At 43.5% G+C, this 17,366-nt stretch overlaps 2 protein-coding genes across 4 annotated transcripts; one reads left to right on the top strand and one right to left on the bottom strand.

Annotated features, from left to right (window-relative positions):
• The first annotated feature begins 718 nt into the window (after positions 1-718).
• On the top strand, positions 719-7,015 carry si:dkey-21c1.4 (uncharacterized serine-rich protein C215.13). The gene is made up of 5 exons (XM_030078629.1): positions 719-1,107; positions 1,715-3,331; positions 3,432-3,542; positions 4,417-4,533; positions 5,711-7,015. Exons 1-5 carry the CDS (start codon positions 1,098-1,100, stop codon positions 5,737-5,739), a joined length of 1,884 nt encoding a protein of 627 aa, XP_029934489.1. The 5' UTR covers positions 719-1,097; the 3' UTR covers positions 5,740-7,015.
• Positions 7,016-7,730: 715 nt separating this feature from the next.
• On the bottom strand, positions 7,731-17,285 carry bicral (BICRA like chromatin remodeling complex associated protein). 3 transcript variants are annotated; one of them, XM_030078628.1, is made up of 13 exons: positions 17,038-17,285; positions 14,588-14,636; positions 14,233-14,278; positions 13,588-13,636; positions 13,304-13,369; positions 11,617-12,903; positions 11,384-11,453; positions 11,236-11,285; positions 11,096-11,145; positions 10,847-10,992; positions 10,571-10,665; positions 10,374-10,476; positions 7,731-10,270 (listed from the first exon to the last, which is right to left on the bottom strand). In XM_030078628.1, the coding sequence occupies exons 3-13, from the start codon at positions 14,271-14,273 to the stop codon at positions 9,783-9,785; spliced, it is 2,445 nt and encodes an 814-aa protein (XP_029934488.1). In that variant the 5' UTR covers positions 14,274-14,278; positions 14,588-14,636; positions 17,038-17,285; the 3' UTR covers positions 7,731-9,782. The 3 variants fall into 3 exon arrangements, with proteins under 3 accessions (XP_029934488.1, XP_029934485.1, XP_029934487.1); XM_030078625.1 differs by having other exon boundaries at positions 10,374-10,479; XM_030078627.1 differs by lacking the exon at positions 17,038-17,285 and adding an exon at positions 16,786-16,808 and having other exon boundaries at positions 10,374-10,479.
• Positions 17,286-17,366: the final 81 nt, after the last annotated feature.

Below are 17,366 nucleotides of genomic sequence, written 5' to 3' on the forward strand. Positions count from 1 at the left end.
GCACAAATGCATTTCTGTATATTTTTAAACACATCTCTAATGCCTCATGTGAGGTTTATGTGAAAGGTAAATTTGCAGTATAGGCAAACTTGAACCCTGCCCTGCAAGCCGAGCAGATAATTCAGGGATTTAAATAGTAATAATAATTAAAAAAAAAAAATGTTTCTGCTGCCCTTGGTCGGATTATATGAACAAAAGAATATACGGGAGGAGTAGGCCTGTATTCTCTCTTTCCAAAGTGCTTCTTTCTATCAGCCTGTCCTGTTTCTCTACACTTTGACAATGAAAAATGTATTTAATTGATGCAAAAACATCCTTAATACTTATTAAATTAAGTTAACTTATCCATCATCTGCTCAACAAAACCGTCTGGTAGATTGTCTGGGTCTCACAACCTCGAAGCTGAACATGCTGCCTGGCTATATCAAATTACCCTTCCGTATGGTGGGACAATAATTGGGCCAAATGTGAGACGGGTTCATTGCATCCCTGCCAACAAAGTAGCAGTCTAGACTGCCAAACGAGATATGAGCGAAGACGGAAGTAGGCACGAGTGAGACCTCTCGCTTTGTTTGGGAGCTTTGGAGACCGACAGCTTCGAACTACACGTCATTGACCACGCCCATTGAGTTTGGCAACAAGTATATAATATAGTAACATAATAACACATCAAACGGGCCCGCTTTCACCCATCAGGTCAGGTTGCCAGTTTTGATATAGCTAATAAGCAATTATATGGCAATTATTTGAACTTTGTGTTTTGATAATATGGTAATTTTTGTCAGGCTCTCCACGTGCTACCCAAGGGTCTTTTCATAACCGTGCCCAGTAAATTCGTACAGTTATGAATACATTAAGGGCAAAACCAGCGTGCAAGTTTTTAGTTTACACTTAAGAACACAAAATATACTCTGCATTACTTCCAGGCGTGTGTATTTTGGCTGCTTAGGACGCCGTACTGCGGCTAAAACTACATGTTTTCAAAATAAGTGAAGTGCGTCAGAGTGCGTAGATTGTACAACGCCGGTTTTTTATTATATACATATATATAGGGAGTATGGTTGACTCTGATTGGCTGTTTTGCAAACCCGTGCAAAATGAGCTCAGGTAAGTGAAAACGTGTTTACTTTTATTATTCACAGGAGCCAACACCATCACATAACCTTCAAAGTGGTGTAATATTCTTCTAGGGATGTATAGTTTTATTTGTGGCAAATAATGAAGTTACTTTATTATAATTTCTGTCTCTTCGTATCACTGGAATGTTCCAGTGGGGGCTCGTAGTTTGACTGTGATATTTGGGTGGTATCTTTCTAACTCTGGGATTACATCTTTTTCATCAAGGAATGTGCCATGTCATATGTTAAATTCTCATGCACCTCTGCCCTTGAGTTAACCTGTTGAAATGTCTAATTATAGCAGAATCTACACTATATAAGCTCTTTTATAGACTGTCTTCTCCTTTGATGTAAAGGTCACGAGGCTTAATAACTTTATCCAATTAGTCTGTACCAACAGGGTCTCTGTCACAGGTTTTTTTAGCCAGCCTCCTATTTGGAGTGTGCAAAGAAGTAAAATAATGCAACTAGCAGCACTTAAAACAGATTTCTTATTCATATGATTTATCCAAACTGTGTTACAGTATATTAAGTTTGTACATTTTTAGCATGGATTTAGTGCCATGACTTGTTTGTTACTCTGTTCTTTTCCTCAGAGGTGTGCCCATTCTGCGGGAAACCGTTCAAAAGGCTCAAGAGCCACCTGCCCCATTGCAAAGCAGCAGATCGCTCCAAAACTCCTCCAGCGCCACATGATGGCGCTGCGAGTCAGAAGTCTTTATCGCTGTCGTCCCCTCAAGAGACCCCAGCGCTGCCACAAAAAACACCAAAGAGCAAGAAGTCCACATTATCATCAGCGATAACTCCACAGGCAAACAGAAGTAAGAAGGTGTCCGTATCATCAGCAGCAACAGAGCCAGCATCGGAGTCGGCACGACAAGCAGCACCTTTGAAGGGTGTAAATGCATCATCCTCTTCACGGTCCTCTTCATCTCCAAATGCTGTGTCGCTTTCAGCATCAACCAAGAGGAAACAGAGGCTGGCCGATCAAATCAAGATGGCTGCCACATCCTCGTCCTCCACCATCTCCATATCCTCCTCTGCGTCTCCATCTTCATCTCTGTCTCCCTCTCCTGTCCCATCCAAGACAAAAAAGAAGAGTCTCCGCGCTCTGATAGAAGCTGCAAAGTCCAGCACAGCTCCTGATGGATCACTGATGGGAACCAAATCTACCTCGCAAGACCTCCTCTCAGTCTCGACCCCTCTTTACCTGGCAGCAGATCCCTTAACCTCCAACAGACCATCACCGAAAGGGACCAGAGTGAATCCAGACAAAGACTCAGATATCCAGCCTGCTTCTTCATCGACAGACACCAAACCCAAAGGTGCCACTAAGAAGACGGCCTCACAGACAGACAAGGATGCACAGTCCCCATCAGCTACAGATGCTTCCTCTGACTCTCAGGACTCTAAAGAGGAGCATCTTAGAAATAGCGCAAAACCCAGTGGAAGAGACAAGAGGGAGGACAGTGAGGGAAAAGGTGAGGACTTATTTGGAAAGGAGAGGTTTTGGAGATCAGAAAGAGGTCATCAGGCCAGGATCACACTCCAGGATGTTAAATCCACCTTAACCCAATCTAACATCCGTCATCAGTCCAGCAAGCGAAGCACAATGAGCCCGATCAAAACCAATGATAACTTACCAGGTAAACCTGAAACCAAAGGACCATTCAGTACCAGTCTCAATGAACTTTTAGCTCCAGCACTGAATCAAACTGAATGGGGTGTTAACCGAGTGTTATCACCTGCTACTCAGTCAGACCAATCAGCCAGCACTGGCTCTGAAAATATGGAGCAACCATCAGTCAAGGAAAAGAGTCCCAAGAAAGTCACCATGTCTAAACAAGCACCTTTAATCCCACCGCAAGATGATGGTCCAGCTCAACCCAAACCAGCCTCTTTGCTCTCTCCTGTTCCTGTCCTCCACCCCGGTCTGCCATCGTCTTTAGTAAGCCTTGCTGCACCCAGTGTGAACCAGGGGCTGAATTCAAGCAATCACAAGATGGGAATCCTCACAGGATCACCGTCAGGCACACAATTTATGGAAAGGGGAACCCGCGCCTCTCCCTCCTCTTCCGCCGCTCCTCCTTTCCTTTCCTCTCCCTGGAGTTCGCCAGTGAAGGCGGAGACAGTAAGAGCTGGTGAAGGATTTATGAATGAGAAAACACAGTTCACGATCAGGGAGCAAAACGTTGCTGATAATGTTCCTAAAGGTCAGTATTCGAAGGAGAAATATTAAACAAGACAGAGGATAATTTTCCCCTTTGTACATGTGTGAGTATGTATTGATTCTCTGTGGCTGACACACTGCAGGTGCCCTGGCACAGCGGAGTCTTGGGCAGGTGAGACTGCGGGAGCTGCCTGAATGGCTGACCATCAAAACCCCCAGCAGCCCCAGAGAGATCCCGGAAATGCTGCAAAGAGGTCAGCAACCATCACAGACAAACCGCTTATACAGACAGTACATGTACATGGATGCACTTGAGTATTGTCAATAAGTAAGTACACTCAGTGGCCACTTTATTAGGTACAACTGTATAATTTAATACAATCCAATACAACTGTTTTGCCATGAGGTTTACTTTTACGATGCCTATAATACCTCAGGTTTTCTTTTTGTCACAGTAATGGAGGTTTTCATTCAATTCTATGTTTGGCATTGAGCTCATAGTTAGTGCTGCTGTTGTACTGGACTGCATGTTATTTAGAGGTTTCCACTATTCTGTCTGAAACACCTCCCAGTACAGGCCAGTACAAGACCTCTGCAAATGACAACCTCAATAATAAACATAGTATTAAATTTACACATTCTCCAAAACAACAAAAACTGAACATGATAAACTTTTTTAAAAGGCAGAATTCATGGCAGAGCTGTTGCACTGGACTGCATTAGATGGTACAGGTGGTTGAGTAAAGCTTTGTTTATATAGCACTAAAATAGTCCAGAGATTCAGCGCAACACATTGGGGAAGATTATTCCAGAGAGTCGAGGCTAAGGCTGCATAGGCGCGGTCGCTTTTTGTTTTGCATTTGGAGCAGGGGGATGAATGAAAGGCCAAGGTTTTAGGATCGGAGTGGTCGAGTGGTTGGGAAATAAGGAGATCGGAGATGTAACAGGGGTGAGGTGGTGTCGTGGAAACTGCAGCACAATGCAGTGAGGACCAGTCACACCAAATGAACACAGCCATGCCTTTCCTTTCTACCTGTATGCAGAAAAACAGCGATTTTAATTTGCACCGCTGTCGTTGCTTCTGTTCGCCCTTCCATCTGTTTTGTTTGTCTCTCCACTCTTCCTCAGGCTGGCAGTGGTATTACAGGAGGTACATCGATGTGAGGAAAGGCGGCATTGGTGGAGTGGGCATGCTCTTGGCAGGATATTGTGTCCTCAGCTACATTTGGAGCTACCCTCATATAAGTAAGTATGCATATCACTGCTTGTGGCTTGTTGAAACCTGCGGTGAGTCTTTACATCGTGGGTTGCATGGAAAGATTTTATCTCCATGTGGAAATAACTCTAAATGCAAGGGTAGGAGTAACTAATCAACTTTTTACTGTAAATGAATAACTTGTGTGTGCGCTTTTACTTTTTGAGTATATTTTAAAGACAGTAATTATCCTTAAACATGTTTGACTCAAGTATTGTACTTCACTGTGTTAGAAATTACAGCAATACAGAGAACAAATTTTGTCAGCTTTCCATAAGTCGCAAATACTCCCGCAAACTATTTGAAGGTCAAGTGTCTAAATGTCAAAATAATTGTATTGTTGCAAGTTAGACAGTGTGTGGGAGTTTATTTGCAACTTTTGATCTACTGGTCGCTCACCTACACACCTGCCTCCTGAAACAAATGTGCGAAGTGTTTTTCTGTTCTGACTTTCCGTAGGTAACAGAAACGTATAATCGCGTGGAGAGAAGAGTAAGAGAAGAGTAGGCTGGCGTTATTTTGTTTGGTACTTATAATTTTGTGGTAATTTCCAAATTTCTGAAAAACAAAAATCTAGTTTGTCCTCTGATACTATTAAAGGCGAGTTTACACCAAAGAGAGAGCGTCATTGGGAAAGATCACTTGTAACATTTTCTGTAATATTTTCTGACAAAGTAACTTTTACTGAGTACATTGTAAATGAGCATGTTCATGAGACTGCTTTTAATCGGGGAGCCATCACAGCTTTGGGGTGGGCAACTTTTTCTTCATATCACAGTGTGCATACATCAATGTAACTTTACATCTCTCTTTTCACTTGTCATCTCAAATTTTCGACAGTAGCCACACAGGTAGGTATTTCTAAGGTAGCCTTAGTATAAGATAGAGGTAGCTAACGTGCAGTGTGTGCCTGTGGCTGTGACATTAGCAAGCAGCAGGAATCAGAGGTAAATGTTGAGTGTTTCCTAGTAAAGTGCCGGTCTTTGAATTACATATTTACATCATCATCATCACTGTCACTGTTGGACTGGAGTGCAGCAGGTTTTTACTTGGGCAAAGTTACTATATTTAGAGGACATTCTTGTTCTGTTCTGTTCTTTCACCACCACTGTGTGTATGTGTGTGTGTGCGTGTGCGTGTGTGTGTGTTGATGGTTGTTTCTTACAGAGCGTGATCGCTGGAGGAAGTACCACTAAGGTCAGAGGAAGATGTTTTGGACAGGCGTGACTGTACATGAGGAAACAGCAGCTGTGGCAGAAACTAAAAAAAAAAAAGGGAGGATCAGGTCTTTTGGACGTCTGTCCGATCCTAATAAAACGCTCAGCTTTCTGAATGAACAATGAGAAATTAGCACTGGCTTCCTTGTCAGCGCTTGGATCAGCACAGTTTTTTCTCCACATCACGTGCAATCCGCTCTGTCTTCCTCCACTCGCTGGGAACTGTTTTTTTTTGGCTGTGATTCTCACTTATGGTTTCATTCCCCTCTGGCTCGCGATTGCATAGGCTTCTAAAAATCCTTAACACTTCATTCAGTTTCTCACTTTTAGATGAAAGCCGCCTGTTATTGAGTAACTTATAAATGAAGTCTGTAGGCATGACAGAATGTGAAACATGTTTGCTAAGTATCGTTTTTCAGTCATTTCATTATTTGTGCACCGCATACTCATCTGTGTTTCTCTAAATTATTTAGGTGGCTTTGTAGTTTATTTTGACGATTGGATTGTGAAAGGGAAGAATATGCCTTTGCAAAACGGCATTTGTTTTGTTTTGTTTTGTTTTTAAATAGTAGTGTGAATTTGTTTCATGTGAAAAACCCATATTAATAGCATCAGCACTGCCCCTGTAGTGATGAGTTAAGGTCCCAGTGTGCTCCCTAGGTCCTCCACTAGGTGTCACTGTCGGGTTGCATTTACCTAAACCAAGGGATTAGGCAACTGAATGTTTGCTATGCAGAGTTTTCTTAGTTCCTTTGTGCAGAGGCTCTGGTGCTGAGGTCCATGGCAGGATTTAAGCAGGCTAAAATAACAGATTTCTAACTCTGTAGTAAAGACAAAATTTTTACCATAGTCGTGAGATAGAGAGAAGCCATGTGAAACACGCTGTTTCTTTGCATCAGCATCCATGAAAAGAGCATATCTGTGTAAAATGGGCCTAAAAATCTGGTTTTCTGGTCCTGTGTGGAAATGTTTGCCATGTCACATGATGTTATTATGCATGCTTAGTTTGTCCCCTGTGTGAGTGTCTGAACTACTGCCAGTATGTGAACACTGACAGAATAGTAATGGACGGACGCTGAAGAGCTTCTCAGCCGGACTGGACCAGTTTGTGATTGTATTCAAAATGAATTTATTATTGACTCTCCTTGCTGCTGTAGTGAATACACATTAGCTACAAATGAAGAACTGACAGTATTTTTTGTAACGATTTCCTGACGCCACTTCTTAGCCAACACAATAAAAAATAACATTTCCATTTTCTCGTTTGTTTGTTTGTTTTTTTTACATTCTTTTTTCTCCATACAAAAATTATAAATATTTTGTGTTTCACTTTTCATTTTTATACAAAACAACAAACTATACAAATCAAGTGAGACATACCAAAACAACTCAGCAGTGAAAATGGAGGCTTAAAAAAAATCTCTCCACTGAGAACAGGGGAAAAAAGCACAGTATGTCACTACCTGGCCCTCAGACACCCATGTACATCCAGATAGCACAATGTTTTATCAACACTTGGCACATCCTGACCTTGTGCAAGTGTGAAAACATCAGTCTTGCAGTTTTAAGCGCTAGAGAGGCACAAATTTCTATGGCCATCGCTGGAGGGTTAACCTCAGAAATCACGCTGGATTTTCTCCATCTAATGCTGAAATGAAGTGTTATGCAACAGTAAATAAGAATTTGCTTTCGATGCAGAAAGCACAAGCCAAAGTTTTCTCAATGTGCGCCCGTAGATACAAGGGGGTCCAAGGGGTTGAGGCAGAGATACAGGCAGGCTGTGATGGCCACTGGCACTCAGACACAAAACAAAGAACAGACCAACAGATGTGTTCTCTCTCCCACTAGAAAAGGCCTTCAGTCTGCTCCTGTAGCCTGTTGGCGAGCATATTTCACAGATAAAAAACTTGTAGGAAAACAGGTTTCGCTGTCGAGAATCAACCTCTGCAGCATTTCACATAAACCGAGACTTTGGTCCTCTGAAGAATTTGTGAGAATTTGCTTTTTTTTTTTTTTTTTGCTTACACCATATTTTTCTTCCTCTAAATTTAAGGTTAGCCGCGGCAGCAGTTTCAAACCACAAAAACAAATATAAGGCCAGCATTTACAATGAATGCTTTTATCTAAATAAATACGAGCAGTTTCAGTGTTACAGCTTATATTAGAGTCAGAACTGAAGCCAAACCAAGAACATACATGCAGCCCAAACCACAGCTGTGACCAGCCACCACTGTTAGGAAAACTGTTAGCAGATGCACTTTGCTTTTTCAGACCTACGCCATACTGCTGTCACCAGTACAAAGACGTGTGGACTTGAGGTTGATTCTGGACAGGAGCACACTCTCGCCCATTAATTTTGGTTGAGCTGCTGAGAGGGAATCGAGTTGCGGGGTGGTGTTGGGAGGAGGGGGGGGGATTCAGAAGAGGACTGGGAACTGAGAAACACATTTTGCAGGACTGAGTGACCATTTAGGAATGACGTTTAAAGGACCGCAATCAAACAACAATTGAACCATATGGAAACACACACATACACATACACACACACACACACACACAGACCTATAAAGGTAGTAATGCATACATATATGATCAATCATATGCAAAAGGCAGACAAACATACATACAATCAACAACCGTCCAAGGACGCTTAACAAATAATGTCATCTGACCGTGTTGAAAAAGCTGGGGCACACATTACGAGGAACAAAACAGTCTTCTGTTAATAGTCAGAAATAAAAATAAAAATTAAAAAAAAGATAAACATATCGTAACATATCTTCCTCAATCTGAGGATTTAGCTCCCGACACAAACACACTGAAGTGAGAAGGTGGGTGAGAAAGTGCGCACGTATGGTTTGTGTGTGTGTGCTGTGAAAAAGGAGATTTGTCCTGTGTGTGTGTGTAGGGGCTCACATACCTTTAAGGTACAAAAGAAAAAAAATGCCAAATAAAATATGACTGAAGTACAGGAAAAAGCATTGTTGAGTACTATTTATTACATCTATATGACTAGACTGACTGGCCGATAAAGTGAAAAAGAGGTGATCCTTGTTGCTGGCAGCTGTAATCACCCAGCAAGCAAACAGACTTTGGTTATGTTCCAGACGTTCATATTCTGCTCAACCTGGCATGTATTCATGACAGCCTTATGCTGTCTGTATGTCATTCCTGTTAATATGCATCACTACTTTGAAACAAAGTAATTTCCTATGTCAGTTGGCGCATCAAGACCAAAATCTCTATGGCATATGTCTCAAAGATGATAATGATGGACATATTCCAAGCCTAAAATCATAAATTAATCTCTGACAAACTTGATAACACTGTGCAAAAGAATGTGTGTGCACAATGCATGTTTGTAATGCCAGGGGCAAAAATAAAGAGGATATTTTTGAACAAGGCTTCTTCATGTAAACGTTTCAAAAAGGAAAACATAACATTTCTCAGGCACAGAGTCATCATTTTGCCCCTCTTCCTTATCCCCTTTCCTCAGCATAGGTAGTGGACTGGCACAACATGTAAAGGGGTGTGTTTGTGTGTGAAGAGAGGATTACCCTTGCATTCTAGGTACTAAAGTGGCTTGATTCTTCATAGACCCACAGAACCTACTCCATTAAAATGAAATGTTTAAAATAAACAAAAAAGAATATCTTCCATCTTTTTGTTCACTGCATTGCACACTTGTCTGATTCTTTTCAGGTAAATCTAGGTGCCTGGGTCCGACTGGCACCTTAGAAAAGTCACCGAATCCTACTACCTGCCTGAAATCCCCCAAATAAACCCAAACACATGCTACACGGCAGGATATGGTATCACAGAGACCACAGACAGCTATTACTTCCATGACAGAGGAGTTAACCTCTCTTCACACAGGGCTGTGGGACACACACCAGTTATTACAACAAGAGACTTTGACAAAAAGTGACAAAGAAAAGCAAACAAAACACATGAGAAGTCTGAACCCAAGGTGGGCGGACGTTAGGGATGATGAGGAGCGACGTATCAGTGGTCCTTCAATCTTAACATTCCAGGATGCTGTTGACCGCTGCTTCTAAAACAGAGTCTGTGTCGGGCGGAGGGGGCGAGGTGAGCTCAGGGGCGTAGTGGGGCTGGGTGGGGTGGGAGGAAAGGTGGTGAGACACCTGGTAGTGCGTCTGTCCTCCCGGTGTTGCAGCAAAGGATGAGAGGTTACCTTGAAGATAACCACTGGCGGGGATGAGGCTGTTGTTGCTAGTGTTGCTGGCCCCATAGCATTGCTGGGTCCTCTTCAGGTCCAAGACATTTTTATTTTCTAAGTGTGGAGGATGGGGCCCACCTCCTACACCTGCTCCTCCATCCTCACCCCCTCCAGGGTCTCCATACCCGGGTTGGGAGTCTGTCCTGTAGGGCGGCTCTGTAGAGTCCCTCCCTATATGTTTCCAACTTGAGTCGGACAAAGATTGAGAAACCAAAGGATCGGGGACTGGACTGGATTTCACCCCGCAACAGAAGTCCTCCAGGAAGCCGTCTAATAGCAGACAGTGGAGAGAGAAGAATTGTACAATGCTGTCCTCAAGAAAAATGATTTGCACCTAATGGCTTAGCCTGACTGTTCTTCATGTCTCTCTTACCTGGATCGACTAGTACCATGCGTTTGTCCTGTGTCAGGTTGCTGCGCTCCTCTTGGTTGAAGGTTCTGTCGATCATCACCATTTCTGATGACGGACTGGAGCACTGCGGGCAGGGGAGGGACACTGTGTTAACCAACCCTCCACATGTCATAATGCCAAGTATATGTACACTCGTGTGTTTCTTTCTGCATGCCCACCTCAGCTTCCACCATTAGTAGTCGCCTGTATTTGTTCACCATGGCCTGCGTCCTCTTCAACACCTGAGTTGCCACATGCTCAAATTCTTCATCCACTGTAAGCAAAAGAACATGATGCTCTATAATGCTCTAAATTAAACATAATGCTAATACTTTGATTCATTATGTTCAAAAGAGGCTTAAATATTTTATGGATATACACAGTTGTCACAAATCTGATGACACTGCAAGAGTGACTTGGCAAGAGCTGTTCTCTAGCAGTATATAAGGGTTTACCCTGTGCAAACTCATCGTTGCTGGGCGGAGACCCCTGGAACACGTGGTAGGGGAGAAGTCTTTGCAATGTGTCGTCAAATGAAGTGAATCGGCTGCGATCTGAGGTCTGAACTCCAGCGTGATCCTTCCTCAAGTGCTGCAAAATCCTGGAGAGATGATAGCACAAAAGAGACAAAAGGTTTCCACTGCTGATGCTGAGCTATATCTGACTTCTGAAGAAAAAAGAAACAGTACAATCAGTTTACTCACATTCCTCCTCTGGTAACTGGTGGAAGGGCTGGCCTCTTCTGTGCACTGGCCTACATAAGGAGAAATAAAATACCATATTTATCTGACAGAAATGTGGACAAAACAATCAGAATAAGCAGAATGTAGACTCAGTAATATACCTGCAAGTTTAGCGTTGAATCTTGACTGATGACTGTCATGGTTTTTACAACTAGAAGAAACCACACACATAACATCTTCATTAGGACAAAAGGATGCAGACTACGTTCAAACACATCATACGTACGAAAAACATAATGAAACACCTACCTTTGTTACCATGGAGATTGCTGAGCTGTGCCTGTCGGCTGTCCTGTTTCAGGGCAGGCGATGGAGAATTCTGGGGAAAAAATTGGAGATGAAAACACGCAGATAATAATCAAAGCACCAGATCCAAGGAAAAGGACTAAAGTGCCAGAGAAAAATCTTAAGTGAGGGATTCATAGCATGAAAGAAAAGGAGATGAAGCACCACCAGTAAATACTAAATCTTTCATATTATACCTGTCTGTAGTCTTGTTGTTCTTGTGCTGTTGTAGCAGTACCAGGCAAAGGGGATAGAGAAGTGCAGTTCTGAGTCTGAGTCACCAAGAGGCGCTGAACAGGGCTAGCTGAAACCTGGCCTCGACCCCCGACCCCCGTTGTTGCTGGGCCAACCAGAGTCAGTCGTCCAGGAGCAGATGATGTCTGGACAGGGGCGGGGTTTGCTCCAGAAAATCCTGTCCATGTTTGCGTGACAGCACCCGTGACCTGACCACCACTGACCACACCCTGATTTACAATTAACTGGCCTCCTGGCGCTGCAGTGAAGTTCTGCCCTGCAACAATCTGCACTGCATTCTGATTGGTAATGAGGGCATTTGAGTTGGGGTCGGCGGGGCCGTTGTGGATGGTGCTGGCAGGCGTAAGTGCCATAGAGCTGGGCAGCAGGAACTGTCCAGGTGTGATATTTGTCTGGCCCTGTGCTTGCTGCTGCCCCATGGGTGAGTGCACAACAATGGAGCCGTTGGCTGCGTACTGTCCACCAGGAGTAGCGGTGTTAGCATTAGCTACATTTGTCATTGTGGTGGGAGTGGGCTGAAGGCCTAGGCTGTAGACAGTCTGGGCTCCAGCTTGGAGAGGTTTAGGCTGGATAGGTCTGACAAGAGTCTGGGTCCCACCGGGACCTCTCTGGATGATAATGTTCTGAACAGGGATATTTTTGAATGGTAAGCCAACTTGGCCTACCTGCCCATGCGAAGGGGCAAACACCTGCCCCCCTGCTGCTGTACCTGCTGTGGCAACAGGCCCCCCGGGCCTCAGCACAATCTGAGGAGTTCTCTCCAAGCTGCTCAAAGTCATCACCCCACCACCTGCCCCAAACGAGCCCAACACCTGGATGTGCTGGGCTGAGCCATTGGGCAGCTGAGACACCCCTTGGAGGAACTGGCCAGCAGGGAATGCAGCTGTTGCCGTGGTAACCACACCCATTCCCCCTCCATAACCCCCAGAGACCAGCTGGGAGTGGAAGGGGACAGGCGCCTGCACCTGGGTGGGAGCAGGCTGGGAGTCGAGTAAGGCCTCCTGGGCCAGCGTCTGCTCTGTAATGTCCGCCTCCAGAAGAGACTTCTGCAGGATGTCGAAGGGCTGGTCCTCCCCCCCAAGATCCACCCCTGCAGGGGAGCCCCCGGCCCCCAATTCATCCTCAATGAACGAAAGGCCGCTGGAGAGCTGGAGGCCTGCTCCTGCTGAATCCTCGCCAAATTCACCCACTGTCGTGGAGCCATCCTTGAGGCCAGAGTTGGTGCCAGCCTAAGAGATTCATGAAAAGTGACACAAATTTGGAAGAATGTTTAATGTGGATATGATATAGCAGCTCCCACCTATGTGGTGTTCCTTTTTTACTATGTATATGAGAAAGGCAACTATATTATATAGGCTAATTTATATTTTTGAGATCTAGTAGTACATTTCCCGTGCTTAATAATCTTGAATATATCAATTCCATATTAAACAAACCACACTGGTGATGTTACTGCTGCTTAAGTTACATTAAAGCCTGGGAAAACCATGCATGAGAACACAGTCCACACACAGTCTCTTTGGTATTGTTTATACAATCATCAACAACTGAGTCTCTAATCATAGAGTAACGTCTAATCTTGTTTTGGTTGGATCAAGATGTCTCCCAGGTAATCACAGTAATACTCACAGTGTTGCCAGCAAAGAAGGACCCATCAGATCCATAAGCTGCATTTGTCACGTCATCCTCTTCAATCTGCAGTAAGAGAATCAACTGTCAAAACCCTTAACCAAGAATGAGTCAACTCGGTAATCTCCCTTTATACAAGAAACTCAGACTGAAGTGCATGACTAATCTAAACAATGCAACACAACAAACTATGAATGCAATGTGTAGATGAATAATGTATTTAAAACACAATGGGCCAACTCTGATAGATATGACAGCGAATGAACACAAAACAAATTACTCACAGACTTGCTATTGCAGCCATGGAGATAGTCATTCAGTGCATCAACATCTCTGAAAATTATACAAAAAAAATATTTTTAAAAAGCTTATAAAAGTGGATGTACTTTAAAAACAGCGCTCTATGAAATTGCATATATCTTCAAGTTTTTACAACAGTGCAGGACAAAGTGTTTTACAATTACAAATTAAAGTAGGCCTATACCCAAGTATTTCCTTGCAGGGGGCATTGTAATCTGGTTGGATTAAACACCTTCGTGTGAACTGGCTGGGTTAGGCAATCTTGACGTAATCAAAATGATTTAAAATGACACTTTGACTTTCTGGGATTTGGTTCTTCAGTTTCCCCTAAATTGGCTTGTCTGACTACCTGATTGCTAGACTGGCTAAACTGGCTAGACCAGTTAAAAAAAACAGAAATTATAAGCTTGCTCATTCGTCTGGGTCCCAGGCTACCTAATTGCAACAAAAAAAGGAAATAAAAAAAGCAATTGCAGCAGGTTGTTGCCCCTGGTTTCAGTGAGGAATACTAACTAGCCAGTTTAACGAAACATAAGGAAGTCTCTGCTGAGGAAAACTGTCAGTATTACCATTTATTGTGTAGTGACATTATAACAGGAACACTATACTTTTATAAAGGGGGTCTTTACCCTATAATATCCAGAAGACGGCGATCGTCCTCATCATCCATGACACCTGAGAGATGAAGGAGGGAAGGAGATAGAGTGGAGTAGGTGAGAAGAGAGAGAAGTTGGATATGGACTAAAAGGGAGGGCGACTGATCGAATTTAACATGGAACTACAACTAGTGGTTTCTGCATAATATGTGAATCATGCAAATGTTTCTGTTAACCAAGGGAGTAAATCTCAATTGCTCCCTTTTAGTGTTTAGCCATAAAGAGTTAACAAACGTAATATTCGCAAAGACAGCTGAGTAATAGGCCTGCCTCATCCGCATGCCAATCTTTGGTGTGGTTGGTGACAGTTTCTGACGCATGCACTCACAGATTTCTGGCAGGACGCATGGATTCAGTCATTGAACACCCTTTGTTTCCTGTAGTAGGGTGGGGTGCAGGGTGAGAGGACGCAGTTGTAGAGCAGCAAAATTATGTGAGTTATAGGGTGTGAGTGCATGGGAAGGGGGGGTATGGGAGGAAGAGAGGGCGTGCAAAATGGAGGGTGAGAGAGAGAGAGAGAGAGAGAGAGAGAGAGAGAGAGAGGGGTTAAAAACAGATGTCCTCAGTGCTCAAGTAAGGGCAGGATGGCCCCATCTCCTCCTATAGACACTAGTCCCTGACACAAAGTTCCCACCTCCTCCCCTCCTCTGCTGTCCTACATTGGTCATCTCTGCTGTCAGCTACACTCCCATAGAGTGAAAATGGGCATATGAGTGTAAATAACTCCACCCTGCTCCATTTATAAAGCTTGTTTGCTTGAGTTGTTACATTTAAAAAGGCATTGGCTTTATATTGTGTCAGCCAGCAAAGGTATGCAGCCATTTTGTGATGTTAAATAAATATTAGAAAGGAAACGCAGGCCCACTGAGGGATTATATATTCAAACTTTGATCTGGGCATGTCTGAACTACACCTAACAAGTCACTGGTCACTTTCAAATGATTGTTAAACCAAGGTGGGACAGTTTCTGAGAGAAAATCTAAATACTTATGTCTAAAAAACATTCATCTCTTAATGATGACTGCATATTTTAATAAAATTATCTCTAGACTGAGTCATGGTGTAGCCTGTGTAAAAGGTATGTGGGGGGTTGCAGCCTTATGTGCCTGATTCAGTGCAAAATGTTACAACTGCAATGCTACAAAATGGCTGTTGCCGTCACATAAAGTGCGTTTACAACTGCAACACGTTCAGCCACCATCTTTGGTTTCAGGGAGAACAAAGAGCGACTGGGCTGCTGCACCAAAATGCCTGGGAGATGTCTGTATTTGCAAATGCAAAGTGCAAGAAGTCTGCTTAAGCAACGATAATTACCAAAAAATAAAATAAAATAAAATAAAATAAGGTTTTCAACATTTGAGCTACATTTTATCTGTTCAGAGCGGACAGGCTACTACACACAGCCTTTTTTTTTGTCCTTCAAAAGGACACCATGGTACAAGTATGATTTAGAGAGCAATCTGTTTTCCGCCTATTAAAATAAAAAAGAAACCAAACGATTAACACAATGATATTTTATTTCACGGAAGAAGAAAAGCTTGAGGTGGTTATACTGTTCAGATGTAAAAATAAATAAATAATGAAAAATCCCAACTCCTGCGTTCTATATGAGCATTTTAAAATCACCAAAGGGATGAAAATATCCACTGTGATTTAGTTTTCATCTAATAACATAAGCTTTGAGGTAAATGTTTTAAAGCAGGCGTCGTTTGAGGGGAAAAAAGGGACAAGACAGATTTTGTAATGTTTGACTAAACCATGCCTGCTTATGTGCCACGACTGATTCCATATGCAGATGTCTTTAGTCAGCTCGTTGTTAAAACTAGACGAATCTAATCCAAAAGGTCGAAATATTTCACATAATAAAACAACGTATCCAGTTGTTTTAAATAAAAGCCGTCCTAGCATGGCATGCATGCTACGAGGCAAACCAAGCTAACTTTAGTCCCTGCCGCAGTCCTCCTGCCGCCGGAGCGGGCAGCTATAACGACATCGAGTAGTTGTTGTTGTTTTTTTTTTAAGAAAGCCAGCTAATGTACAGCTTGAGAATTTTATTTCCAAAAATAGCCTTGAATCGACAGGCTGATAATCGCGTTCATGCCACACACACCGCGGCAGTGTGTCCTGCAGGCTGGTGGCTGGCTCGGTCGCCGCTGACGCGCTTCTCTTTTCTCTGCTGGGGAGGCTTTCATTTGTCTCCTATTTGGCTCGTCTGCCCGCATGAAAAAACGTCACATTTTTCTCTCGAATTGCCGAACCGACGCGTTTGAATCGTGCGGACAGAGAGCCGGGTTTCTCGGTCGGGTTAGCAGCGTGGGTCGGCGGCTCCGCGGTGTTTTTGGCTGGTAAACATCGGCCTGTCCGGGTTAGCTAGCCGCGCCGTCGACGTCGCCTATTTTGAAAACGCAGGTTAGAAATCCTCGGCAAGGCGAGCGGACTAAATCGTGTCAATCCATAAATATTTATCCCGATTAGCATAACATAAAGACGACTGACTGAAAGAGGCAAACCCTTTTTACTACTCACTCCTCTTGAAACCCAATATCTCCATTTGGCAACTTTTAATTTGCTCCCCCCCTCCTTCTCCTCCTCCTCCTCCTTCTTCTCCCTCTCCCACTCATATATTTTTTCTCACTGTCCCCTGTTTCTGTCTAGGATAGATTTTTCTCTCCGCTCAAACTCTCTTCCCTCCCTGAAGGAAGGGAGGAAGGAGGTTGTGTGTGTTTTTTCCTTGAAATTTTTATCACAAAATTATAATACACTCAAAGGGAAACTCACCGTCATGAAAAAGCAGTGCCTTGTCAACGGGGTTTCCTCGCCATCACCGCACGGGTTGTTGGGGTAGCGCACAGAACAAGGCAGCACAGATCATCCCCGCACTCCCCGCACAGCACCTGATGCGACCGGCCACTCCACGCAGGCCACCGTGTCCACACCGAAAACCCACTCGCACACACGTAAATTATTTCCTATGAATTAAAATTAAAATAATTATCTTTCCTTGCCCCCCCATGAATAGGAGATAATATTATTGGACTTGACCATAACAAACGGTAGGGGGCGGACCTCCAACTAATCAGTCAGTGCCACACCTTGACGTTGCACAG

The sequence above is a fragment of the Myripristis murdjan genome, chromosome 19 (genome assembly GCF_902150065.1).
Source record: "Myripristis murdjan chromosome 19, fMyrMur1.1, whole genome shotgun sequence".
In the NCBI taxonomy this organism is placed as follows: Eukaryota; Metazoa; Chordata; class Actinopteri; order Holocentriformes; family Holocentridae; genus Myripristis; species Myripristis murdjan.